Genomic DNA, 27,181 nt, shown 5'->3' with positions numbered 1-27,181 from the left:
CCCAGCAACCAGCAGACTTCCAGATGGTGGCACTTTCCTCAGCCTGTCCTCCCAAGTGAGGACAGCATGGAGCAGAGCCCCCCTCCCCGCCTCCCCGCCCCAAACCCCAGATGGACAGGAACACAGATGAGCAACAAACCTTTGCTATTTAAAGCCACCAAGATCTGGGGGTTGTTGGTTATCACAGCAAAGCTGGACTATAGTGATGAATAGGCTATATAATAGTTCCATGACTTGGGGAAAGCTACTGATAGTAGCTATCCCTCAGTCTTCTCATCAGAAAATGACGGAGGCCTGGTATATAGTGAGCACTGAGAATATGGTGACTTGTTCGTCTTCATAATAATCTACATCTTAAGAACTACCTACACCAAGCCAGTCACTATCTTCTCTATACATACATCCTCTCTCATCCTCAAACCAATCTTGTAAGTTAGGTGTTACTGATCTTTTTTATAAATGGTGAAACCAGGCCTCAAAGAGGTTTACTAGCTCATTGAATGTCGACCAACTTGTAAGTGGAACCAGATCTTTCTGATCCAGAGCTCTTGCTTCCTCCCCTAAAAGTAGTTATTTCACTTCTAAATAAGTGAAAACTTAGTTATAGTATGTTAGTAATTAAGATAAACACCTTAGATTTAAAGAAACAAATAAGAAAGGAATAAATCATTTGGAGTTTAAAATCATCATTTTCTTCAATACACATAAGATCTTTCCTACTAAATGATTTGGTTTTAATGATCCCGGCTAAAGCCATACCTGGCAATTCCTAATCTGGGGTTCCCAACTCCTAAGGGTTTATTAAGGTAATAATATGGGTTTGCAAGCTATTCTCAGGATTTCCATGTGTCTAGAAGAAATAATATATTTCCAGAGGGCGAGATGACCAAAGCTAAATAAGTTTTCCTTTTTATCTAATTTATAATGGGTCATTTCATTGTGGTACATTTGTACATTGGTACAATGTACAATATGCTTTGGTCCATTTATGATGATTTACAAGGGCCACTATTGATGCTTATGAATCGATAAGAAAAAAAAGTAGATCTAAAAATGTTATGGTGTTAAGCCATAAACTCAAATCTTTGGATAATTTGGGAAAATAATTTCAAATAAAATATTTTTGTATCTATGACATTAATAAACTGCATTTTATATAGATTTGTGAATTTGTTTCAATAAATATTTCTACCAGTACAAAGTTAAAAAAAATGTATATAAAGGTTGTTAAATACTGCTATATCCCAAATCCCAAATTTTGGCCAGGACAAGCCTAAATTAACCTTTTTCTCTCTCTTTGCAATTTAGCTCCTAATAACCCACGTCATCCTCTACAGTCCAGAGAGGTTCTGGGAAGTAGCACAGCAGAAACACAAATGACTTTTTAATTAATTCAATAAAAGGAAGAGCTGATGAATGAAATAAAAGTGACTGAATCAAAGCAACCTTGTCACTTTGGGGGACATAGCACACCTCGAATTTTGGGGAGGATACATCTCAGAGGATTGGCAAGAGATTTTAGTAAAAAATGTGGGTCAAAATGAATGAGAAACCAGCAAAATGGCATTCTGTGGACGTTCCTCCCTTTACCTCCCTCTGCTGGAAATCAACCAATCATTTTCAGACTAAATTAAAGGCACTCAGTTGTCCTCAGAGCAAGCACAGTGGTCAAGGGTGTTTCAAAGTGACCTTTTGTTCAGATTTCTGGAGGACAGTTATAGGCCCTGTCATCAAAGAGAATAAGAAACCCTTATAGTTGCAGCAGTAATGACAATTTTAAAAAGTTACTGGATCCATGCCATGTGCCAGGCTCTGTGCTAAAATACTTGAAATGTCATGTGCTAAAATACTCAAATACTATTATTTCCCCCTTTTTGCAGAGAAAATTTCTGAGAAGCAAAGGATTGAAGTAATTTGCCCAGAGTCACCTGCTTTTTAAGTGGTGACACCTTCTTAGCAATGGCTCTCAGCCCCTGTGTTATACTGTCCCCTGCAGGGTATCTCGGAATGATACAAATTGAGGGTGTCATCATGAAGGCAGAAGGGAACCATTTATGGAGTCCTTCCAAAGAGCTAACAATCCATTCACATTACTTCGTTAAATTCTCATAATTCTGAGGGTGGGCAAGGTGAGGCGGTACCGTTATTCTCATGGCACAGATGAGAAAATCGAGACTCAAAGAGATTAATGGGTTGGCCAACAAAGAAGACAGTAAGATATAAACTAAGGTATTCTAAATCCACGTTGAATAATCTGCCTCTGTAGCAAGCTGGTTCTGATTTAACCTCAAAAAATTCTTTGCACATCTACAATATCAAGATATCTAACTGAATTACAGTCTGTATGAGAAATACCTGGATGGTTGCTTGGAAACTCAATATAAGGCAATTTTGAGATCAATGTGATCTCAAAACTAAAAAGATCAGTGTGATACTGGTTTACATTCTCAGATGTGCAAGTTCTTCTATATTTTGCTTTGATAGGATGACATCTGGAACACTGAGCTTCCACGAGTCATAGCTCCATGTATATATCATTCACTGCATTTTCCAAATTCAGAAGCGAGGTCAAAGCTCTCTGAGGTGTGCTCTAAAAGCCTTTCTCATCTGGTTTAAGCTAAGGGGAAAGCATTCCCTCTTATCCACGATAGGTGTGCGAAATCAACACACAGCTCTCTCCAGTGAAATCCTCACCACCAGCTTCTTCCTTCTCGCAATGAATTTTCTTTCTTTCACTCTGGTAATAAGTGATGGGCTGACACGTATGTGCGTGTCCAGCTCTTCTCTCTGGGAAGTGTCTAGAACTTTCATGCAGAGTCGCACAGGGTCATGCAGGACTCCAGGGTATACGGCTCCTGTATACCATGATGTGAATGGTGCCCCCTGCAGTTAGTTGTGCACCTCGGCAGCCCTACTGACACCTACCGTTTTATTCTCTTGCCTATGGAACCTCTGCTGAAACTAAGATAGAAAAAGCCTGTTTCACTTACTCCCAGGTATTACAGTCAACATTTCAAAAGAAAAGAGTTACATTTAAAAATGCAATTATCAGGAAACAACAGGTGTTGGCAAGAATGTGGAGAAAGGGGAAGCCTCTTACACTGTTGGTGGGAATGCAAACTGGTGCAGGCACTCTGGGAAACAGTATGGAGGTTCCTCAGAAAGTTAAAAATAGAGCTACCCCACGACCCAGCAATTGCACTACTGGGTATTTACCCAAAGGATATAAAAATATTGATTCAAAGGGGCACATGCACCCCGATGTTTATAGCAGCATTATTAACAATAGCCAAATTATGGAAAGAGCCCAAGTGTCCATCAACTGAAGAACGGATAAAGAAGGTATGGTATATACACACAATGGAATATTTACTCAGCCGTCAGAAAGAATGAAATCTTGCCATTTGCCACAACATGGATGGAGCTAGAGTGTATTAAGCTAAGCAAAATAAATCAGAGAAAGACAAATACCACATGATTTCACTCATATGTGGAATTTGAGAAACAAAACAGATGAACATAGGGGACAGAAAAAAAAAAAACAAGAGAGGGAGGCAAACCATAAGAGAGACTATTAACTATAGAGAACGGAGGGTTGCTGGAGGGGAGGTGGACAGGCGGATGGGCTAAAGGGGTGATGGGTAGTAAAGAGTGCACTTGTTGTGATGAGCATCAGGCTTTGCATGTAAGTGATGAATCACTAAATTCTCCTCCTGAAATTACTATTATTATACTATATGTTAACCAACTAGAATTTAAATAAAAACTTGAGACATTCCAAAAAATAAAAAAAAGCTTAAATATTTGCAGAAGGTAAAAAAAATAAAAATGCAGTTTTCAAGTATAAGTTTATTAAAACAGGGACTACACTGGAAGTCATTTTATAGAAGAAACCATTGAAATAACTGGTGACATCTAAATTAAGCATGATATGAATATGGAAAGTATCAGCGCCATCAAATGTTTAAAAGGGTTTGATGCAGAAGAGAGAAGAGACTGGGAAGTTTCATGGGAGATAATTAGGAGAAATTATAAGATGATTTTTGGTTCAGTAAAAGAAAGAACTTTCTAGAAACAAGCAACAATTAGACTCTATTGCAATAATCCTATGAATAAGTGCATACTTTACACCCATATTATAGAGAATGTTTCCAAAATAGAATGGGCAATGTTTGATGGTAGACAGTTCCTTATCCTGAGAAATGATCAAGAAGGGGAATCAAATGTCTTAGAGATCTTCACATAGAGTTATATTGAACTAAATGGATTACAAGGCCTCTTCTAGGATAGAGACTGCGACAATTTGCTATGAACCTCCACCAGCCCTGGAAGAAGGAAACCCCTTCACCTTCCCTCTAAAGGAGGATGAGGCCTTATATAAGGTGCTTGATCCAACCTTTACATGTGAAAATTTCAAAGCTCCTTTCAGGTCTTGTGTAGCTAAGCAAATAGCCCCAGACAGTATATGGTACAGTAAAGACCTGTTTTATTTTTTATTCCTTCATGATCCAAGAACCACAATTTAAAAAGGGAGTGAGAATAGAAATACAAAACCTAACACTGCTCTGTATATTAATGAGTTCTGCCAACTCCACTCTGAGAGAGATGTTTAATCTAGAATGCTTTTTTTCCTCCTTACGGTTTTAAACCAGGAGTCAAAAACTCAAAAGGAGAAAGAAAAATGTAAGACGCTAGGGAGTGACAGGCCTGTGCAGATGAGACTGCATGGCGAGTCTAAAAGTCCAGTCTTACAAGGCAGCTGATCCCGGGTTCAGCTGCTCATTGCCTTCTAGAAATGTTTTCTAGAATTGCCATATCTTATTTTTCCAAAGGAGCTAAAAAGCCAGATTTTTTGGTGAAATTTTCTAATTTTCAGGACATTATCAGGCTGAACAAAAATTATCTGTGGTTAGAAATCTGCCCACTGGCTTCTAGCTTCTGGCTGCAGGAAGGCTGGTCCTTTACAGAAAGGTGGTGGGCAGCCCGTGCATGCATTTATGTCTCCACGTGAGCCAGCAGGTATCTACTGGGCAACTGAAGATAAAGAAAGTACAGACAACTATGTTGGTGGGAAGATCTAAGGGAGACTGGGTGAAGGTTTCTGCCCCCACATGAGGTTGCTCAGCAGGGTTTAAAGGATGAGAGGCTGCCCTTCCCTGTCTTGCGGGAATTCCTGGGTGTACCTTTCTGGACATCGTCACAGACCTAGGAAGGCCACTGGATCCTCAGGCAACTCCAGCCCCAGTAGAAGGGAGTAGATGTTTCCCAAAGAGTAAACAAAAATTCTCAAAGCCAAAGAGGAAAATAATTTTTAAAGAAAGATGCATTCTTAGAAAGGAGCAGAGACCTAAGGGAAGTTCAGCAAAGACAGAGATGGGAAGACTACCAGAAGACCCTCATGAGTGCTTCCATGACTCGGGGCTTTTTCCCTCACACTGGGGGGAAAGTCTTGTTTACTGTATAATTTACTGTCTTTCCCTAAGGTATAAGCCTTCAGTACACAGTGCACCTGACAGCAGCCCTGTTTTTAGATGCAAGCCCCGACAGCTTGTTCATATAGATTTTAGTTTTGATAGAAGTTTGGTTAAACAACAGAGCACTAGAAGCACCGAAAAAAGTGACAGGCACAGAAAGATTGTTTCACTGTGTGGGGAAATGTGTTTAAAAAGAATAAATGGACAAAGAACAGAGTTTGAGATATGGTTGGATTGTAAAGGTGATGGATGTAATATATAGGTATTATAGCAACGTATTTTATAATCACGTGTGTTTCCTAAAATTACAGACAAGTCACAGAGAGGCAGTCTTTACAACTCTCTCAGATGGAGAAGAAATGTGATGAGCAACATCAGGGTTTACACACTGTTTTTTACTTACTTAGCTCATGCTTGACACACTCTGCTATTCAGAGAAATCCATCAACGGGGAGAACAGCCACATGATGAAACTGCTGGCCAAATCAGGCCAGATGGTGTGCAGCCTGAACCTCCCCGCACACAAATGGGTGTCAGACAAGGTCACCAATAGGCCCTAAGCCATCCAGCTTTTCCCGCACAGGGATGGTCAATGATGCAACAAGAATGGTGGACACCTGGGTGAGGAAGAGCCGCTGCTCCTTCCCAGAGCTCTTTGGTCTCATCAGATGGCTGGCCTCCACTAATGTCTTTGGGGGCAGGCCAGCCCTGAGTGACTGAGTGCTAACGACTATGAACTACAAGGTCATATACCTGAGGACATATACCCAGTTGTCAATCATTTCTCAAATTTGGCGCCTCTGTACAAGCTGACAATTAGACTGAATAAAGCTAAGGTGATGTTTTTAGTTGCCCCAGGCAAATCAGGCAAGCAACCAAAAATTACCATCAATGGCATGGACTTAAAAGCCATATCCAATTCCCACTGCTGTGTAGTCCGCTGTCGAATGACAGGTCCTCTGCTCTGCTTTTCTGTAGTTCTTTGAGCAACCAAGTGTAAAGCAGCTCATTATCAGAACGAGAAGTAACAACCTGTATTAATAAATCCAGCTTAGTTGGGGGAACCTGACAGACAGGATTTTTGGAGATAAAGCATCTGATTACAGATAAAGACCAAAGTGCAAGACTACCCTGCTGTCCAGTCTCCTCTGTGGATGTGAAGTTTAGTTCATTACCATTGCCTCCTGGAAGAACATTAATTCCACTCTGCAGAAAACATCAAATATCAACACTGGTAAACTTGTCAAGGAGTAGAGCTACTAATCAGCAACTGACATAATAGTTGCCCTGTCTTTTTAGTAACTGGCGATAGTTTCAGTTCAACAGTCATGGAAATAATGAAATTTTGCAGACGTGCCCAAGAAAATCTCTGGGAGTTATAATCCATTGCAGAGATTAGCTAATATTCCAACAGTGTTTATGTGATACTGATCCAAACTTCTACAATTTTTTTAGGATGGAAATTTAATTTCTTGCATTATTCGGTTTCCTTTAGCAGCGAATTCCTCAAATATAACCCATATAAAGGCAAAGGACAAATAAAAGGATCGAATTGAGGACACATACTGTTGTAAGGGTTTGCTTTCTACACCTTAACCTGAGTAAGATCTTGGAATTTCCTTACTCCTTCACTATTTATTTATTTTGCCACTTCTTTTTTACTCAGGCCACATGATGTTCATTAGAATAATAACCCTCTTGACTCCAGTGCATCCAAAAATATGTACACGCCAAGAAAACCTATTTTGCCTGTCCAAATCCAATTATTTTCTGGAATGAAAATCACAAACTACTAAACAAGTTATAATTCTGTTCCTGTATTGAAACCAATAACCTTAGAAATATAGATTGCTAATATTGTCAGGTATAGGGACTAATCTTAATTAATTTGGTAAACGTTTATTGAGAGCACATCCAGGGCAAGCAAGGTTCTTCCTGCTGTATCCAAGTGTTATCTTCCAAAATTGGTTTTACCCTGTAATAGAAGAAACCTCTTCAGAAAACACAGTCTCGTCTATTCACCGGATAAGGTCTAAAAGTCATATGTATTCTTGATCTGATGGCAAATTCTTTTATGTCTTTTTCCTTCAAAAGAAATCTTCCACCAGGCATTTGTTGGCAAACACCTCCAGAGCTTTCTTAGAAGCTCTAATTCTAACTCAGCACCACCACCACCACAAGGCACCTGCAAGCTGAACACTACCAGTTCTAATAAAGCTCACCCCTTGTGAAGACCCTTCAGTGCTTAGGGGCGGGTAACAATACCCATGATTTCCGTATCTAAGGGATATTTACTGGAACACGGTGACAGGGCCAAGAAAGAAAGGGGACACAGGCAGGAGGGGGCTGTGGCTGCAGTTCATTGACTGGAAGAGAGTTTCGTCTCACTGGAAGGAATCGAAGTCATGTTTATGTGTAGTGCCCAGCACTCACCTGCCACAGGGAAACGCTCAAAACACGCTACCTTGACTTTTCTCCTGTAAGGCTGCTTTATGTTAATGTAGCATTTTAAAGAACACGAATCGTGTTCATAGGAGTTATCTTATTTGATGCTCATGACCCTGGAGATAAGCTTTATTTTATGTTTGGAAACACGGATGGCCTGAGAGGTCAGCTCTATGGGGCCCTCGGTCACACAGCCAGTACATTTTAGAGTTCATAACCCGGATCTTCTGATTCCAAGGACTCTCTTCCTCCTTTATTGCTCTGAGCTGCAAGTATTCAGCGATGTGGACCTGGGCACTTTCTATCTTATTTTTTAAAAAACAACCTCTCTTCACTTACGTCTTCGTACCTTCAAGGGGTATTTATACTTCATGTCTCCTTTCCTGTTTGCTTCTCCGTCTCCTCCAGTCCTGTGTATAAAAGTGTTGCATGTATAATGTTCATGGATCCAGGATTAAGAGTTCTTTACTCAGGATCTTGAGGTCTTCAAAGTTAAAGAGACCCTACAAACAAGGCACATTTCCTTCTGGGCCTTGTTTTTCCTTTCAGCACTTTTGCTCAAATACCAAACAAAATTCGTATTTTGCTTGAGATGGAAAGAAATAGTTGTGTAGCTGTAGCTATTATTGGACCATTACCATTCTGAGGTGTTGATTTTGTGCTTCGCATTTTTCCTGTGTTCTTCACTTGATGCCCTATCTTGAATTTCTATTTCGCTCTAATCATTTTTTGAATTTGAAGTCTTCCTTTTTACTTTGGCAATTTCAGTTGGAACGCTGGGTTCGGAAAAAAAAAATGTTCACAGAAAAACTGAAGGTTAAATCAGTTTTATTCTGTAAACAGTGCCTAAATTATCATCTCCTTCCCATAACAACCCAATTAATATGTTAGAGCACAGCCGGAAAGCCAAAAACGGTGCTGAAAACGTAGAGTTAGTGTGACACCTTCTGGTGAGGAACAAACTGCATTTCGTCGACAGCAGCAAAAAAACAGACAAGGGTCCCCCAGATAGCTTTTATTCCAACAAACCCATCTTTTGTGAATACCCGGTGTTGTCCCAGGCTCTGCCACAGGCCCCGGGGCTACTGACAGGGGAAGGTATGATTCTTACATTCAATAATCTAACCAACCCCGGGGGAAGAAATCTCTCTTATCTTCACACCTATCTACAGAGATTGCAATCGAGGATGTCAGCACCTAGAGTTCATAAGATGCTACGGGGGCCCACGGAGCCAACCCGCCCTCGTGGATCAAGGACAGCCTCACAGGGGCAGGGATGCTGAAGTCTTGAAGGATGAGCAGTTTTGGGGAGGCAATAAGGTAGGAAGTGGGCATGAAGTGGGGGAAAGTGTCGCATATGGGAAAGTAAGGGGACAGCAAGCGTGCAAGGCTGAGAGGCTGAGAGTGTGTGTTTATTGACCAGAAGTTATTTCAGGCACCTGGAGAAGACAGAGCATGGAGAGAGGGGTGGCTTAGAGACCACACAGGGTCTCAACCCCAAAGGGCTTTGGAAACTTAGCTTAAGAAGTGTGTGTTCCGGGGCACCTGGGTGGCTCAGTCGTTAGCGTCTGTCTTCGGCTCAGGTCATGAGCCCAGCATCCTGGGATCGAGCCCCGCCTCGGGTTCCCTGCTCCGCGGGAGGCCTGCTTCTCCCTCTCCCACTCCCCCTGCTTGTGTTCCCTCTCTCGCTGTTTCTCTCTGTTGAAGTAAATAAATAAAGTCTAAAAAAAAAAAAAAAAGTGTGTGTTCCATGATCCAGGCTGCAGGGACCCATTGGAAGATGTAAGCATGCCAGTGATAGGATCAGATTTTTCCACTAGAAAAATCAGCCTGGCTCCAGGGTGGAGGGAGAGAGGAAGAATAGTTAAAGTTCTGGTCAAGTAGGAAGCAGTTAAAATGGAAGAGAACCTGAACTGGGCAGGGAATGTGGATGGGTGGAGGACAAAGTGTTTTAGGAAAGGGCATCATCAGCCAGTATGAGAGCACGTTTAAATGTGGACTCTGAGAAAAAAAGAAGGGTTGTGTTTTATGCTTATACGGCCCAAAATAAAAGGAATATTTCTTTTCCTTAAACAAAGAGAGAAAACCCCACCTTTTAATGTAGATGTCTTCCTTCTCTTTGTATGTGGTCTTAGGAAAGAGTTAAAATATTTCTCAACATGAGAGGATAATTGCTCCACAATCCAAGCATGCAATTTTATAAACTAAATTTGGAGACTTTCAAAAAATATTGATCGCACCTGAAAACATTTAATGAATGCAATTTGGAAACAAGGGCCCAGAGACACTAATTTGTATCAACAGTGCTTAAATAGTCCCATAAAAAACACACCCAGGGCCTTGGGAAATCTGGATCACTATAATGTGCTTTCAAAGGAAGGTTTGAAATTTTTAGATGAACAGCTATAATTATAAATTGAAATTAAATATAATGCAAAAGAGGCCATGATTTCCCTTGCTGTCAAAATAAATCTAAGGAATACATTGTGTCCACCGACTATCAGACAAGGGCATGCACTTACTCCCTGTATAAACCACTTTCAGCTTTGGGTAGCGGAGTGTTTTTACTTCTGTATCCAAATGCTAATAGATATGTTTTTTCCATCTAACTCAGATTTAAAATCTAAACATTTCCACTGATCTGCAAGGCTCCCGGTTACCTTGCTGGTGTTAACCTGTTACTCTCCCACTCCCTCATTCCACCCCAGTCAGAGCACCTTGCTCTTCCTGAAACGCAACACGGATGTTCCTTCCTCAAGGCTTTTGCACCTGCTACTCCTTCTGCCTGGAAAGTTCTGTGTCCAGATATCTATCTGCACCACTGACTCCCTCATTTCCTTTAGGTCCCTCATTCCTAGGAAGGTTTCCCTGATCACACTACATAAAATAGCACCTGCTCTCAATATACTCTTGCCCTTTATTCTGCATTAGTTCTCTGTATAGCTCTTATCACTCAACAGTCCACGTTACTTGTTTATCATTGCCTTTCTCCACTAAAATCCAAATGCTATGAAACCACAGGCTGTCACTCATGTAGAACCAGGGAGTGGAACAGTGCCTGGTTCAGAGTAGGTGCTTAACAAATACGTTAAATGAATGATGTTTATTTGAAGTATTTATTAGGTTTTTAGTCAGATGGGCAAGCTAGAGGTCTTCTATCAATTCACCAACCACGTACTATGTGGCAGGTACTGTTCTCTACCTTTCATGAGACAAAAGACCACCCTTGGGTAAACAAAGCAGTGGGAGTCAGACAAGTCAGTTGATAATTATTGTCAATTATACAATAAGGCTGGGGGAAAAAAAACCAGGTAACTGTAATCCATCTGTTCATTCAACATATATTTACTGAGTACTCAGTGGAAGAGAGCTAAGTTTCTTTGCAGGCTTTTTATGTGCCAATAGTGTGCAAAGGCATAGAAAGATGCATCTAATATATTTTTTAGAACAACCAGTAAGGTAACTATTATCCCTGGTTTAGAACCATGAAACTTGAAGCTTACAAAGGCCCAAGGTTGCCACACTAGTGAAAAGGAAGACTAGACCAGGTCTAGGTCTAACTCTGATTAGTTATTCTGCTAAAGGAACTCAGAGAAAAACCATCTAACCTATTAGTGGGGTCAGAACAGCCTTGAAAGCAGAAGTAACACCTAAGGTAAACCTTCAAAGTAATGGGTTAGAATTGGGCAAGAGTGGAGGGTAAGGCATGCTGAGCTGGATGGACAGCATGACATTGTACCTTCCATAAAGAAGGAAACTTCTGGGCCTTTGTTTTCATTAATAAAGTAGGTTAAATTTTGGCTCTCTGAATTATTGAAATAGAATAAAAAATACTTCTAAAACTAATGAGGTAATGTATGGGGATTAACATAAGAATAAAAAAAAAGAATAAAAAATACAAACACACACATACATACCCCATTATAAACAATAGCAAAATCAATTAAATATGTGATATAACTCAATCATGCAATGCAACTAATCAGCATGAAGAAATAAACAAACACAAGATTGAGGGAGATCTAGTATTCCAGATTTTAACAAAAGAGATGTGATTGCCTATAAACAACATTTTCCATTTATAGCATATAATTAAATAACTTACGTGGCAATTAAATTACATGCCAATTAAATAGAATTGCAAGCTTTAATAAAACAAGTTAAAGACAAGTGGAAGTTATTACTGAAGCACATCAATCGCTTTTTTCCTACTAAGTTGAATTGACATTTAAAAATTAATACTTACCTGTGTTATGCACTTTCTATATTTAGAACATAAGTTTAAGAATTAGGCTGTTAAAGGTTTTCAAGCTAAAATTAAATAAGGTTTAGAAGTTTGGATGCTTGTTTCATTCAAATAAAATAATAAAGGAAAACAAATCTTTTAATTGATAGGTTTTACTTTTATTTTCTTTAAAATTCCATGATTTTTTCCTCTTAACCATCCAAAGTGAGATTTTCTTTGAAGCAAGATGGCAGGTACCCAGAGCTGAGCTTTGACGGTATATAAAGCCAATTTTTTTGTACTTGATCCAAATGTTAAATCTGCAATTTACAGTTAATGTACCAATATGTTTACATATCTCTGTGGGTTCTTCTGCAATACAGTTTAAACTTCAAATTAAATATATATACATAATATACATTATATGTGTGTGTGTGTGTTAATACTTGGGATACAGCATTATTTGTAATAATACTTGGTAAACAAGTATTATTTCTGGGAGATGTGCTTCCTCCTTGTTTGTGGTTGCCCAGGGTTATGTTGCATAACTGGGACTTCATATGCTTCAAAGAGTTTAGATAAACACTGGCCAGGATTACTGGGAGTTAAATATATACACACACACAGACACACATATGTGTATATATATATATGTAATATCAAGGTATGGCAAAGCAGGCACATAGAGCACTTGAACCTCCTTTGTACCTGTCTGGAGAAACAATATAAATAGTATACTAAACCTGACTAAGGCTATTACAGTCAGGTTGTTTGAAGGACCATTTTCCCCTCCTCCTGTCTTTTTTCCCCACTTTCCGATGTACTCAAGAAAATTGAAAAATTGTAATGGGTCAATTTAAAATATTTTATTTTCTAAAAGCCTTTTTTGCCTGTTGTAAGGTGCACAACCCTTCTCCTTTGATAGGAGAGTTATCTAAATCTAGTTTAAAAAGTTTATGTAAAAAGAAATTGTAATGAAAGGGATACTCTGCTTTCCAAGTCCTTGTCTTCTCTTCATCTAGATAAGGTATATCCAAAACAGATATGTAAAGAAAAAAAATAAAAGTTGTCTTTATGGGAAAAATAAAAGTTTAAAAATACATAATCATAATAAATACAAATGGCACTATAAATAGAACCTGATATAGCAGAGTTTACAGGTGGGAAAACCTAACCCACCATTATAATCCTTCACTCCTCAAACACTTGAATGCCTGTCCTCTACAGCAGTGTGTTAGATTTTAATTCCTCACCTCAAGAAGCTTAAATTCTATTTAGGCAAAAAAGTTCAATCAAATGATGAAAATATTCACTCCTCCTGATTAGCAACTGCTTATCATACTAAGCTTCAGCCATTCCACGTTCCTTCGCATCATGTGGTTTATAGCAATTTGCTTTCATTAACGGTTTGAGTGACATCTGATTCATAGCTACTCCCACATTCTACCTACCTTCTAGAGGGAAAAATGACTTGCTCATCTTCCAATTACTTCACACGGGGATATATAAAGATCATCTTATAATTAATCAAACGCTTAATTTCTGAATGTATCTGGAGAAAGGGTAATAAATGGGACATAAATGGCATGAAGGAGTACAGGCAGAAAGTTCTGGGTTTGAAGGGCAAACGAGAGGAGAAGGCTCGGCAGCACATGCTACATTTGACTGGCTCGATTCCATAAGGTTGGAAACTGGAGGTTGATTACAGGTTTGATGCAGGGTTAGGTTTCGTTGAGTGGTTCTGTACGAGGATGGTGGTTCTCACTAGTTGAGGGTATTCCAGTGACCACGTAGGCCTGGTGCAATGTGAGGGCTGGTTCAGGCTAATGGACTGAAGAGCAACGAGGGATGAGATGAACCGAAGGACTGAATGCAAAGAGCAGGTATAATCAGAATGTTAAAAAAAAAAGGACTTTAAACTACCTCTGCTCTGAAGCGATTTCTTCACTCTCTGCTCACTTCAGAAAGGTGTGTTAACTTAAATTTTTCCCAGTCCTCAACATTTGAGGGGCTGGGAGGAAAGCAAAGGAAGTCACAGTAATAGTAATAACAGAAATTCTATTATTTCAGTGAGTCCAATGTCTGGTCTAGGGCAATCAGCTCCCTGAAAACTCTTCCCCAAGTATTTCTGGGGACCCAAAGCTGTCTAGACCGTGGTTCTTTCCCTGGTCCTGCAGCTGCTGCTTTTCTTCCACGCACCCCTGTCCCCCAGTCAGCCTCTGACGGACCTCTAGCAAAAACGGGCACAGAGCTAGGACCCACTGGTTGCAAATTCCCCACTCCTTGGTAAAACCACAGTGTTTGGAATTTTTACTTTACCAATGCATTCCGAATACATATTCATGCAGAAGTTAAGGTACATTCCACAAATCAGTGCATAATAAATATTTATTAACTTAGTCAATAAATGTTTGCTAAGTTCCTTCCACCAGTGAGGCACAGAAGACGGGTTTAGGAAATGAAAGAGTCCCTTCACTCAAGAAATATACACCACTCTAGTCAGGAAAGCAGGCAGATAAATAGTAAATTGCAATGGTGCAAGATGTGCTTTTTTTTTGCTTCTATGTTTGTGTGGTGTGTGTGTGTGTGTGTGTGTGTGTGTGTACCCATCTTCTTCTAAAAAGAATTTAATATCCTAGGCAGGGTGGCAAGCGTTCAGATTTATTCTAGGAGCAGAGAGGAAGGGTGCCTGAACTCTGATTAGGGGTGGTCAAGGAAGATTTTTCTCTGGGAGGAAATTCCATGTGCTGCTGTCATATCTTTGAGACTCACAAGGCCCTAAAGGCTTAGCTGTGAGCTCCCTACTCTTGGCAGATATGCCCCCCACCTGGTGGGAAAGGCCCCCCACCCCTGGGGTTTGCTAGCTGCAAACCATTCTGTCCTCAACTTAATCCCACACATTAAGGGATTTTAATCAGACATTTCACAGAGATCACTCTGGTACTGTGTGGCCAATGGATTCAAAGTAGGGCAAGAATAAAGAGCGAGCAGCCAGTGAGAATGCCAGGATGGAGAGCCAAGCCGGAAGTAATGAGGGCTGAGACCCAGGCACGGACACTGAGTCAGGTTCTGTGGTACAAAGATGAGATGCCATTCAAGTCAGTGGCCGACAGGATGCAGTACTGGGGATAAGGGAGAGGGAAGAACTGAAAATGGCTGCTGGACTTGGGTAGCCAGGTGCAAGCTGTCGTCATTCACGGAGCTAGGGAAGAATTCAATTCTGGACATACTGATTCTCAGAAGTTTGTGGAACAATATCCAAGCACTGTCCAGTGGATGGTCCCTACATGGGCCTTAGAACAGGCCTGAGATAAAGGTTTGAGTGTACAAAGGATATACTGATGTCTGGGGTCTGATACCAGTCAAGAGTAATGTATAGAGAAAAAAATCCAAAAGTAAAGCATGCCAACATTTAAAAGGTGAGTGGAAGAAGAGATGTCTACATAGGAAACTAAGAAGGGGGCAGGGGTATCAGGACAATGTTGTTCTAGAAGTCAGGATAGGAAAGAATTTGAGGTGTTTCTATGTGTAGGGACATGATGAAGCTACAGGATTCAGGGAATACTTGATAGAGCAAAGTTCATGAAGAGGCCAGAGCAAAGCGATCCAGGGAAAAGATAAATTAATGCTTAATAAGCAGGATGGTCATCACTTCCAATGAAATAGCAGATGAAGACAAAAGGATGCAAATAAATGTGTAAGTATAAATAGCTTAGTGTTTTCTTCATGGTGAAATAAAAATTCCAGATAAATTGCCTACCACCGGGTGGAACAAAACTGGAAAACAGTGCTCTTCATTTAGATAACCAGTGGGCTGACGATAAAGAGGCGAAGAATTCTAGCAACTTAAGAGTTTTCGTTTATGTGGAAATGTAGTTTGATAGACATAAAAAAAAGGAACATAATCTGAGAAGCACTTAGAAGCTATAGTGATAAGTCTATAAACAAGACTATGTGAAACCAGCTAATAAACTCAAACCTACTTTAGGATAAAAGAAACTGCAAGATATGTAAAAACCCAAATTACATGGATAAACTGTGAAACAGAATTACAGTGTTAATTCCTAAGCAAAATAATATTTCACCAAATAAAACATGGGTATAATTTTGTTAAAATGCATTTGTCACACCTACTAACAGTGCTTTGATTACAAGTGATGCTTACAATTGGATTTCAGATGTGATGCTGCAATCAAAATAAACATCCAAGACAAACTGATAAGCCCAAGTTCATCTTGGGTTTTTTATTAACCATAAGTTAAATCTTGGAGTTCATTACTAGAAATGTACATACAGAGTTTTCCCAATATCAGATAGTTCCCATCATCTGAAGAATACTTTATCCCTTTAAAACAAAGGAGTATTTTCTGAGGACAATTTAATATTTCAAAAGCAAGAATAAAGTAAATAAATCATTACGATCCACTTAGTACAAATTGAATACATACACTGCCATAATTTTTTACAGAGCATGTTGTAAGAATAAATCATAAATTACCAACACAGGTAAAAACTAGTTCTGAATATGCAGACATACAATTACAGAAGATTCAAGATAAGATAGATAGATATATATATATATACTCTGAAACTTAGTAAGTCATTTATTTTGATTTTTGATATTAAACTCTTTAGATATTAATATTTATTATTTGAAGGAAGCATTTCTTTTAAATAATATTTTGCTGCTGATTTCCTAGAAAAAACTTTTGTAAAAAATACTTGAAAATGTTGAAAAACTAAAAGTGTTGGGGGGGAAATCTTTATAACTCTACTACTAAATCAAAACCTCTTGATTTAACAGGCATCTCTTGAAATACATAGGTAAACACAATGAAATAGAAGTAGAATTACACATATTTTGTATCTGCCTTTTAAACTTAATATTCTTAATACTGTGCCCTGAACATCTTCCCATGTTAGTAGCTATATATCTACATGATATTCTAATAGCTACATCCTATTGCGCTGTACAAATATATCAGCTTTTTAATCACTTGATGAAAATCTGGGTTATTTCCAAATATTTTACTATGATTAGCTAGGCTGCAGGGAAAGCAATCTTGACATATGCCTCTACAGACATGTCCATCTCATTAGGATAAATTTCTGTAGTGGAATTAATGGGTCAAAGGGGAATCCACATTTTAAACTTAAAGACATTGTCTATCTGCTCTCCAGAAGAGAAGGAAGTGTATACTTTTTTTTTTTTTTAAGATTTTATTTATTTGACAGAGAGAGATACAGCGAGAGGAGGAACACAAGCAGGGGGAGTGGGAGAGGGAGAGCAGGCTTCCCGCAGAGCAAGGAGCCCGATGCGGGGCTCGATCCCAGGACCCCGGGACCATGACCTGAGCCGAAGGCAGACGCTTAACGACTGAGCCACCCAGGCGCCCCAGGAAGTGTGTACTTCTATCAATAGTCCATGAGTGCCCATTTCTTGTATTACTAATAAGCATGAACAACCCTTTCCCTAAGTTTGCTGGCTGTATGCATCTTTTCTTACATGGATTATCCACTCATTTCCATGTCTCTTGTGGGGTGTTCATCATTTACTAATTAATTTGAAGAATTCTTTTTTTTTTTAAGATTATTAATCTTTATCTGTTACTACAGATCTTTTTCTACTTTTTCTATTTTGCTCTTTCATAGTTTGAGCTTCTGAGTAATGACATAAGGGGCTGTTCGCCTCTCAAGATTATAAAAAAATATTCTACCATGTTTTTGTTTTATATAATTTTATTATATTTAAAATTTTGAACCATCTCAAAGTCTATTGATGTTATATGTGAAGTAAGATTCTAGCTTTATTTTTTTTCCCAAATGGGTAGCCAGATCTCTTAATAAATAACTTTTTTCCCCACTTAAAAGCCATCCTTATCACCCCAAAAGTGAGAAACATTTCTAGACTCTCTTTTGTTCCACTGATCTTGGACTAATATTTTAGTCACTCTGCCTTGGAAAAAAATTTTTGTATCTTCTGAGACTCATTCTAACCTTTTTTTCCCCTCCCCTTTCTGAATTGTCTGGCTACTTGCCCATTTTTTCCACAAAAAAGGCTTTAGAAACATTTTTTTTCAAGTTTCTAAAAAGTCCTATTGAGATTTTTGTATGAATTACTTTGAATTTCCAGAGTATGAGGGAAAAATCTGTACATGAACCTGACCAAGAAATCTTTTGAGTATTCCATTTTGTCCCCCAAGAGTTTCGCAGTTCTCTTTTTAAGGGTCCTGTACGTTTCTTGTAAGTTGGGTCACTTATATTTCACTGCTTTTTAAATTGGTATTAGTAGTACTTTCTAAACTCATTAGTCTTTCCATTTGTTCTCTTACATTCTCCAGGTCTTGAATAACATAACTGCAAGTAATGATTCTTCTGTATGCTCCCTTCCAATATCTGTGTGACTTTTAAAAATTTTAAAGGATATGTCTTATTACTAGCAGTTTTCATTAATTTTGCATAGACCTAATGAAAACTGTCAGTAAATAAACTTAGCTCTTTGGGTTAGTTCAGGAAAGTTTTCTTTTTTTTAAGATTTTATTTATTCACCTGACAGAGACAGAGACAGCGAGAGTAGGAACACAAGCAGCAGGAGTGGGAGAGGGAGAGCAGGCTTCTCTTGGAGCAGGGAGCCCGATGTGGGACTCGATCCCAGGACCCTGGGATCATGACCCGAGCTGAAGACAGCCGCCCAACGACTGAGCCACCCAGGCGCCCAGGAAAGTTTTCTTTAATTATCACTTCTTTCATTTTTCTGTTTTCTTTGGGCTGGCACACACAAAATTCAAAAATCGTATTTTTCTTTCTTTTGTTTGCTATATCTTAATTTTTTCTCATCTTTTTTTTTTTTTGAGTGATCAAATTTACCCATATGACCTATGAAGTTTTCAGTAGTGTCAATTATGCTGATTAGTTCCTCTTATGGGAATTTACTTTTGGAGTTTCCTTTTATTTTTTTTTCATATTTCAGGATGCACCTTTTCATTCCTTCTCTTTATCTCAATCTATTCCTTCTTTATGGCTAATAAAAATGAAAGTAATTATTTAAACACTTCTTTGTGCAAGCCAGAGCACTAAGCACTTCAGACTTTAACTTGCTTACTTCCTACAATCGCTGAGGTAGATATCACTACCATGTAATGTGTGAGGAAACTGAAACTCTGGATGACTAGGTGATTTGCCCAGCACTCTACAGCTGGTCAGTAGGAGAGCCAGGATTTAAACCCAGGCCTTCTGCCTCCATAACCCATGCTTTTAACAACCCTGCGAGATTTCCACATGCCCTTGGGCCTCCTCCCTGTTCACAGGGCAGTTTAGTTCCTTTTAGATCTATATCTTGAATGAGGTGGCCTCCTAAGTACCTGTGTCAATTCCAGTGCCTGCTGGACTAAGGCAGGAGCATCTTCTGCTCCAATTCTTAGATACTCTGTGTAGATAATTGCTACAGTCAGACAAATGTTCTTTGAACAAGTGTTATACACTCTCAGCATTTGCTACAATCTAGGGATCCTCCACCCTCCATCCATTTGCAAGACTTCTTTGTGGTGACTGTATATCCAGGGGTGCAAAGTGCCCCTCACTCCTCAATCCACAGTTGTACCAAAAATGAAATCTGTAGTTTCTATCATGCAGGTGAAAGAAAGGGGCTGAGGAATACTGCAGGGGTGGGCACAGATCTCAATTCTAGCTAGCTCAGATGATGGCTGGGCAACAAGGATTTGATTTTCAAGGTGGTGTAGCTCCTGTGTCCTGAGTTAGTGACTGAGTTGGGGCTTTTTCTTAACTTCTCTCCAGCTAATTTGGATCCATGAATCAAATGATGGGCACTGGAGTTAATATAAATTCCCAGTGGATTTTGGCACAGGGTTTCCTCTTTAGTTTGTAGTACTATTACAATCTTTGAAGGTATTTTTGCATGAAGCTGGGAAAGGGTAACCAGGGATTGCCAACCTCTGGCACGTTTAACACATTTGACAAGCATTTGTATCAGGCGCTGGGTTTGGGATTTAGACTCACTCTTAAGGTTGTCCCCATCAACACCTAGCAGTCTGACTCTAGACCAAAGTGAATCTAGATTCCTTTTTATATAACATTTCTGGGCTCTTTTCTTGGATGTAGGAAGTTCCCAAAATATAAGCTATTCCTAAAGCCCTATGGATTAGTAAAATTATCCTATGACAATTTTCAAATGTTGTACTTTTTAAAAAATCACTATGCTAATGGTAGTGTTGGAAAAAGAATTAAGGTTTGAGCTGAGGTGTCTTCCTGTCTGTGAGATGTAGTTGAGGAGGCAGAGAGAGCCAGGTCAAAGATACCCAATAGGTTTTGCTATTCTTGAGCGTTATCTTGCACAGAAAAATGCTCTTTACACTGTGAATTGTGGAACCCCTTGGCACATATAGAATTTCTTGCCTCAGTAAAGCTAAGCTAAGGACATTATAAAATGTTATCCCCCCCTTTTTTTTTCCCTCTTTAGAAGTATGTATGTTATTTTGTACTTCCCATGGCCAAAGCTACTCTGGATGGAAGCAGCAAACAAATGCATCAAAAATATTAAATGTGTAATTGGAAATCCCAAGCTATACTAAGTGCCCCTCATCTGTGTCCCTATGTCACCTTCTTGTGATGACTGATTTTATGTGTCAACATAATATCACCATGTTTTGTTTATGTGTTTACAAAGAGTCACCTGGTGACTTCAGGTAGATTATCCTCAATAATGAAGGTGGGCCTCACCCAATGGGTTGAAAGCCTTCAGAATGAAAACTGAAGTTTCCCAGAGAAAGAATTCTGCAATATAGAAACCCTACTGGCCCACCCTATTGATTTGGCTTATCAGCCCCCATAACTATGAGAAAATTCCTTAAATCTCTTTATATACACATGTGTGTATGTAGGTGTGTGTTTGTACATATATTAGGAGGTTATGCTCGTACAAAGAAAAACAAGAACAAAAATAATCAAACTTCATTTCCTTGCACATGACACTGATGGCAAGATTTCTAAGTAATCATCCCTTTATTTAGTTTCGATAAGGACTTCCAGCACAGAACACTGTTAGAAATTAACCGTTAGGAACTACGTAAAAGAGATGTAAGGCAAGTACTATATAAAGACCAAATAGATAAACACAGGTTTTATTTTTCTACAGAATTTACTGCAGGTTATCATGTAATAAAGACAAAAGCAGATCACTCTTAATGTGTCAAATTTGTTTAGTAATTTAAATAAGAACATAGGACTCCCATCACACAGATAATTCTAAATCTATTTTGAAAATCATCAGGAAGTATCTATGTACTACCTATCATATTATACCAAAAATAAGGCTGCTCTCTTCACAGAATATACGGATAATGAAAGTGGGGAAATCAGAGGGCGAGACGAACCATGAGAGACTATGGACTCTGAGAAACAAACTGAGGGTTCTAGAGGGGAGGGGGTGAGGGAATGGGTTAGCCTGGTGATGGGTATTAAAGAGGGCATGTACTGAATGGAGCACTGGGTGTTATACGCAAACAGTGAATCATGGAACATTACATCAAAAACTAATGATGTAATGTATGGTGACTAACATAACATAATAAAATAAAATTTAAAAAAAAAGGTGGCACTAAACGTACAATTAAAAAAAAAGAATATATGGATAATGAGTAATCAACCATCAACACAGAGGATGTTCTAATATTGGGGAAATAGTGGAAAACTATTTGTTAAAAAACAAATTTCTCTGGACATTGTTTATCTTGCCCTTGCAAGAGACTTGTAGATCCAGATGAGATTAGCTTAGAAAAGGGGTCTTATTTAGTCCAGAAAATCTTCAGAGTCCAATACAGTTCTGAGCTAATCAGATACTAAAGAACCTTTACAAGGACAAGTAGGCTTGGAAATCACACAGCCTTATTTTGAATTAGCTTGTTTTAGTCAAAGGTATGGAATTAATGATCAAATACCAGGAATTTCTGTAACTCACCCAATGCCAAATGACTACTGACATTCTATTTCCTACTATGATGACTCCTTGATTAGAGGTAGGTGGGAGGCATAAAGAATACTGTGAGCTATAAAATAAATTGTACTCCAATGCCCACATCTCTAAAGACAAATCTTGTTTTTTAATATAAGAAACTCACTGAATCAAATGAATGCTGATTAGAGCAAAGGTAGTGTAAGTAAAACTGGGACAGGAAGCCTCTAACTGCATAGGAAATACATGAAAGAATTAATCATTCTAAAAGAAGAATCATTTTCCCCCTAGCCCCCCTGTTGTGGATGATATTTTCGTGAGCCTGGGCCACTTTCTCCAGTGAATACTGAGAACCTATTACAGGTCTCAACCAACCAATTTCCATTCCAGCTTGAAGGGCAGCTGCAAATTGCCTAAATTCCTCCTAAGTGAAAGAAAAAGGTCTTTTTGTAGAAGAACACGTCACTTAATTTTCAGAAAAATTTTCAGATCACGAGTCGGAACATAAACAGTTCCTTACACATATGTGGCTTTTGTCACTTGTCCAGAACTACAGAAAAAGTAGTTTTCTATAGAGTAACCTTAAGTCCAATTTGTCTGAGGCAGTGTCGGTTTACAAAAAACCTACTGTCCTGAAGCAATTACTAATAGTATCTCCTTTCTCTCTCAAAAGTGTCTTCCCTTGGAAAATAAATTACATCGCCCCCCTAGTTATCTTGTAGTGACTAATCCTCAACAAACCCATTCAGTCAGATAGCAAAGTTTAACATCTACTGGAATTTTCAGTCTGCCTGACTAGGCAAACTATATCGATGTTTAAGTTATCAAAATCAGAGTCACTTGTTTTCGTACCTTAGTTGATGAATAGAGAGCAACTCCAATTATACTAGATTCCTTTGCCATGGTGTCCCGTGGGTTTATTTCAATAGGACCTCTGCTGCCAACAACCTAGTATGAAAAACAACTTGTCTATAGTTAAAGATTACTGCAAAATAGTATTAAATTATGGTAAAGCTTCAAAGTGGTAAGAAGAAACCAAAATACTTACTATTACTCGTCCTCCATATGACAGAAGATTCAAATCATTACTAAGATTTACATTAGCTAACATTTCAATGATCACATCAATTCCTTTTTCACCAACAGATTTCTATGTAATAAAAAAAATGCAGAGTAAGATAAGAAAACAAGTAAAAAAAAACAACTGTAAAACAGTTATCACAGCCCCATATATTACAGAAATGTGTTTCAAAAGACATAAAATGCTACATTTTTAAGACTAATATACAAATTTTAAATGATCTAATTATATAGTGTTGATATAATTCCAAGGTACCAGTCACAACATTTAAAGTGATAAAGATTTATACTAAGTAAATTTCAAGTGCTTCGACTCAACTTGACTATAAAATACTTTTTCCTCAGTTGAAAATTTTCTGTTTTCAAATGTATTTTCACAGAGAAGCAAACAACAAATCCCAAATCGGCTTACACTTTTGTTAAAAAAACAAAAAACAAAAGAAGGAAATCATTGGCTGTTTGGTGTTGCCCAATTTTTTTGTGTATGCATTCAATTTTGTCCCAAGTGGTTTACAATCAGCTTGGCATACTACTTTTCTTTTGGGTTTTCAGAAATGTTGGTTTGCAATATCCAAAACTGGCTCTTCTCTTAAATAAGTTATACATATACACCTTATATTCATTTTATTTAACAAAAAAAATGAATACCTGTGTCAGGCATTTGTTAAGTACTGGGAATTCAAAGATGGACACAGAGAACTCAAAACAAAGCTAGGGAGAAAGATGGAAACCTACCGCAATCATAGCTGTGATGGGATGGGCTAAGTGCTGCGTTAGTGGAAATAAACTATAGGTTATAGAGAAAAACAAAGCTATAACTCTGATCACCTGTAATGATCAGAGAAAGTTCAACAGAGATGAGAACCTGGGCCCTGAGGAATGAGTAGGAGCTCTTTAAGCAAATGGAAGGAAGAGGAGCCAGCAGAAGCTGCACCTGAGGCGGGAGAAAGAGAAAATAGAAGAGCTATGGACTGAGAGTCCGAGTCGGGATTAGAAAGTAGCCCAGAGGAGCTGGGGCACGTGTTTGGGAAGGCGGGGGGCGGGGAAGAGGTAGAGAGGCGACTGTCAACTATACCAGTATGGACTAGGAACACGTATCGAATGCCATGTTAAAGGAGCTAGACTTTTGGGAGGCAGGTGCTAATTTTTGTGCCAGACCCTGTTTTAGATACTGAAGGTGCAGCAGGGACCAAGAAAGACAAAAATTCCTATTCTCATGGAGCTTCCACTTTAGTTATTCCTGGAGATTTTTTTTTTTTTTAAAGGAGAACCAAGTAAGTCTGGAAAATGTGAAGACAGAAGGGGATATTAGGTCAGTTATAAATAACAGACAAAGCTGGAGAAGATGAGGACTAAACTAAGTCACAGCAGAGACGAGAACAAAGGGAGACATATTTGAAAGGCATGTCAGAATAGAAACTGACAGAGGGAGGTGGCAGACCTGACGGGCAGGAAGGAGAACAGTAATTAAAAGATAGGAATTAAAAATGAAACGTGGGTCTGTCTTGGGTGAGCAGATGAGTGGCCACGTCCAGCAGGCTGATGGCATGAAGGAAGGGAACGCAGGCCAGAGACAGTGCTGGAAATCCGCAGGATGTGGGCACAAACTGAAGCCATGGTTGTAGATGAGATTGATCAGGGGGAAGGTCTAGCACCAGGGAAGATACGAGACCAAGGGGAAAGGCTAAGGAACAGCAACACCTAAGTAATACGAGGAGGAAGGGGAATGAAAATGAAGTCAGGGAAGTAAGAAGAGAACCAGCTGCCAGGAGATGTGATCAGGGTCAGCTGCTGCCAAAAAATCACACAGTATGAAGGCTAAGCCAAAAGCAGCAGAGGGATAATTAGGAGCTCACCGGTGACCTCTGACAAGCAAAATGCAGTGGAAGGTGCTGGGAGGTAAGGAAGTAAAAGGAGTAAGTACTCACTGCTTTTTCAAGAAGTGTGGTCGTAGAGGGGGTGGAGGGTTTGATAAAGGTTAGGGGAATGATTTGGAGAATGAGAGAGACTTAAGCAGAAGGAGCTAGTGGAAGAGAAAGAAGCCACAAGACCTCAGGGTCTTAAAGTCAGATTTCTGCAAAACAAAAACATATTCTTAAATTAACTGGCCATTTTTCATCTTTGTAAATACTCTTGGATGATGGGAGCAGGAGTGACTATTCAATTAATTTTAGGTTTCTTAGACATATACAAAGGAGTACTTTTACTCAGTTTTTTGGCAATATGATTTAGTGCTAATAAATAAACTCTCACTCATACTTTCCTCAATTTGTTAATGACTGAGGTTACATAGTAATCAGTACCTGGAAAATTCTAAGTCTTTCTCAACATAAGCAAGTAATTTGAGGTTTAGCAAAGTAATCACTATTTAGTAAATTTCTACTATAGTACAGAGAACTTCAGAATCTGCTTGAATTCTGCTCTAACAATGGAATATATGCAACAACTAACTAAAACCTACTTCACTGCTCTGGATGAGGTAATGATTATTCCTCCACGGCATCCAATTAAAAATAAACTTTTTTCCCTAGGCTAGACGGATCCAGTTTGTAATCTGTAGATACCTCACTTTTCACTAAAAAGTTACACCAACAGAAATTATATTAAGAAAACCCCGTGGTTGCCAGAGGCAGAGGGCTGGAAGTGGGTGTAATGGGTGAATGAGGTCAAAAGGTACAAACTTCCAGTTATAAAAAAAAAAATAAGTCACAGGGATGTAAAGTACAGCATGGCCAACACAACTGTTAATACTGTATCACAGGGCGCCTGGGTGGCTCAGTTGGTTAAGCGACTGCCTTCAGCTCAGGTCATGATCCCAGGGTCCTGGGATCGAGTCCTGCATCGGGCTCCCTGCTCTGCGGGGAGCCTGCTTCTCCCTCTCCCACTCCCCCTGCTTGTGTTCCCTCTCTCACTGTGTCTCTCTCTGTCAAATAAATAAATAAAATCTTTAAAAAAAAAAAAATACTGTATCACAGATCTAAAAGCTGCTAACAGTAGATCTTAAAAGTTCTTATCAGAAGAAAAAAATTTTGTGACTATGTATGGTGATGGATGTTAGTGAGATTTACTGTGGTGATCATTTCACAATATCTACAAGTATCAAAAAAAGTAAAAGGAGGGTGCCTGGATGGTGCAGTCATTTAAGTGTCTGACTCTTGGTTTCAGCTCAGGTTATGATCTCAGGGTCATGAGATAGAGGTCCATGTCCTGCTCCACACTCAGCATGGAGTGTGCTTGAGTTTCTCTGTCCCTCTCCCTCTACACCTCCCACTCCTCCTGCCATACTCGCTCTCTCTATCTCTAAAATAAATAAATCCATCAATAGATGAAAGGATAAAGATGTGATGTATATATTATATATATATATAATATATAATGGAATATTACTCAGCAATCAAAAACGAAATCTTGCCATTTGCAACGACGTGGATAGAACTAGAGGGTATTATGCTAAGCAAAGTAAGTCAGTCAGAGAAAGACAATTATCATATGATCTAACTCATATGTGGAACTTAAGAAACAAGGCAGAGGATCATTGGGAAAGAGAGGAAAAAATAAAAGAAGACAAAATCAGAGAGGGAGACAAACCATAAGAGACTCTTAATCATAGGAAAAAAACTGAGGGTTGCTGGAGGGGAGAGGGGTAGAGGGATGGGATAACCAGGTGAGGGACATTAAGGAGGGCATGTGATGTAATGAGCACTGGGTATTATATAAGACTGATGAATCAAAGACCTGTACCTCTGAAACCAATAATACACTATATGTTAACTGAATTTAAATGATTAAAAAAACCCAAAAAAACAAAACTAAATAAATGTTAAAAAAAAAAAGAACTCAGGGCTCTAAATACAAAGCTATGACTTTACTTAAAATGTGACTACATTAAAGAGTAGCAATTTTTATAGCTATAAGACTCTGGAAAGGCTAGGTTTTATTTGATAAACATAAACAAGACAGATGAGAGTAAAGATTTGAAAATTAGACATC

General features: G+C 38.9%; 1 protein-coding gene across 8 annotated transcripts in view; it reads right to left on the bottom strand.

Moving 5' to 3' along the window:
• Positions 1-7,289: 7,289 nt before the first annotated feature.
• The window catches only part of CRYZ (crystallin zeta), a 38,249-nt gene continuing 18,357 nt past the window's right edge, over positions 7,290-27,181 (bottom strand). For 2 of the 8 annotated variants that reach the window (XM_045897400.3, XM_064588975.1), the window contains exons 7-9: positions 23,160-23,261; positions 22,964-23,059; positions 15,053-22,535 (exon numbers count right to left, since the gene is read on the bottom strand). In XM_045897400.3, coding sequence (XP_045753356.1) covers positions 22,371-22,535; positions 22,964-23,059; positions 23,160-23,261 — 363 coding nt within the window. In that variant the 3' untranslated portion in view covers positions 15,053-22,370. Of the gene's footprint in view, positions 9,641-12,301; positions 14,011-15,052; positions 22,536-22,963; positions 23,060-23,159; positions 23,262-27,181 lie in introns of those variants that run through there. The other 6 variants (XM_064588974.1, XM_054512804.2, XM_054512802.2 and 3 more) reach the window with 6 other exon arrangements.

The sequence above is a fragment of the Mirounga angustirostris genome, unplaced genomic scaffold (assembly GCF_029215605.1).
Source record: "Mirounga angustirostris isolate CCGP_5_RB_7025 unplaced genomic scaffold, mMirAng1.0.hap1 SCAF_4, whole genome shotgun sequence".
Lineage (NCBI taxonomy): Eukaryota > Metazoa > Chordata > Mammalia > Carnivora > Phocidae > Mirounga > Mirounga angustirostris.
This window is presented reverse-complemented; position numbering and strand designations above follow the sequence as displayed.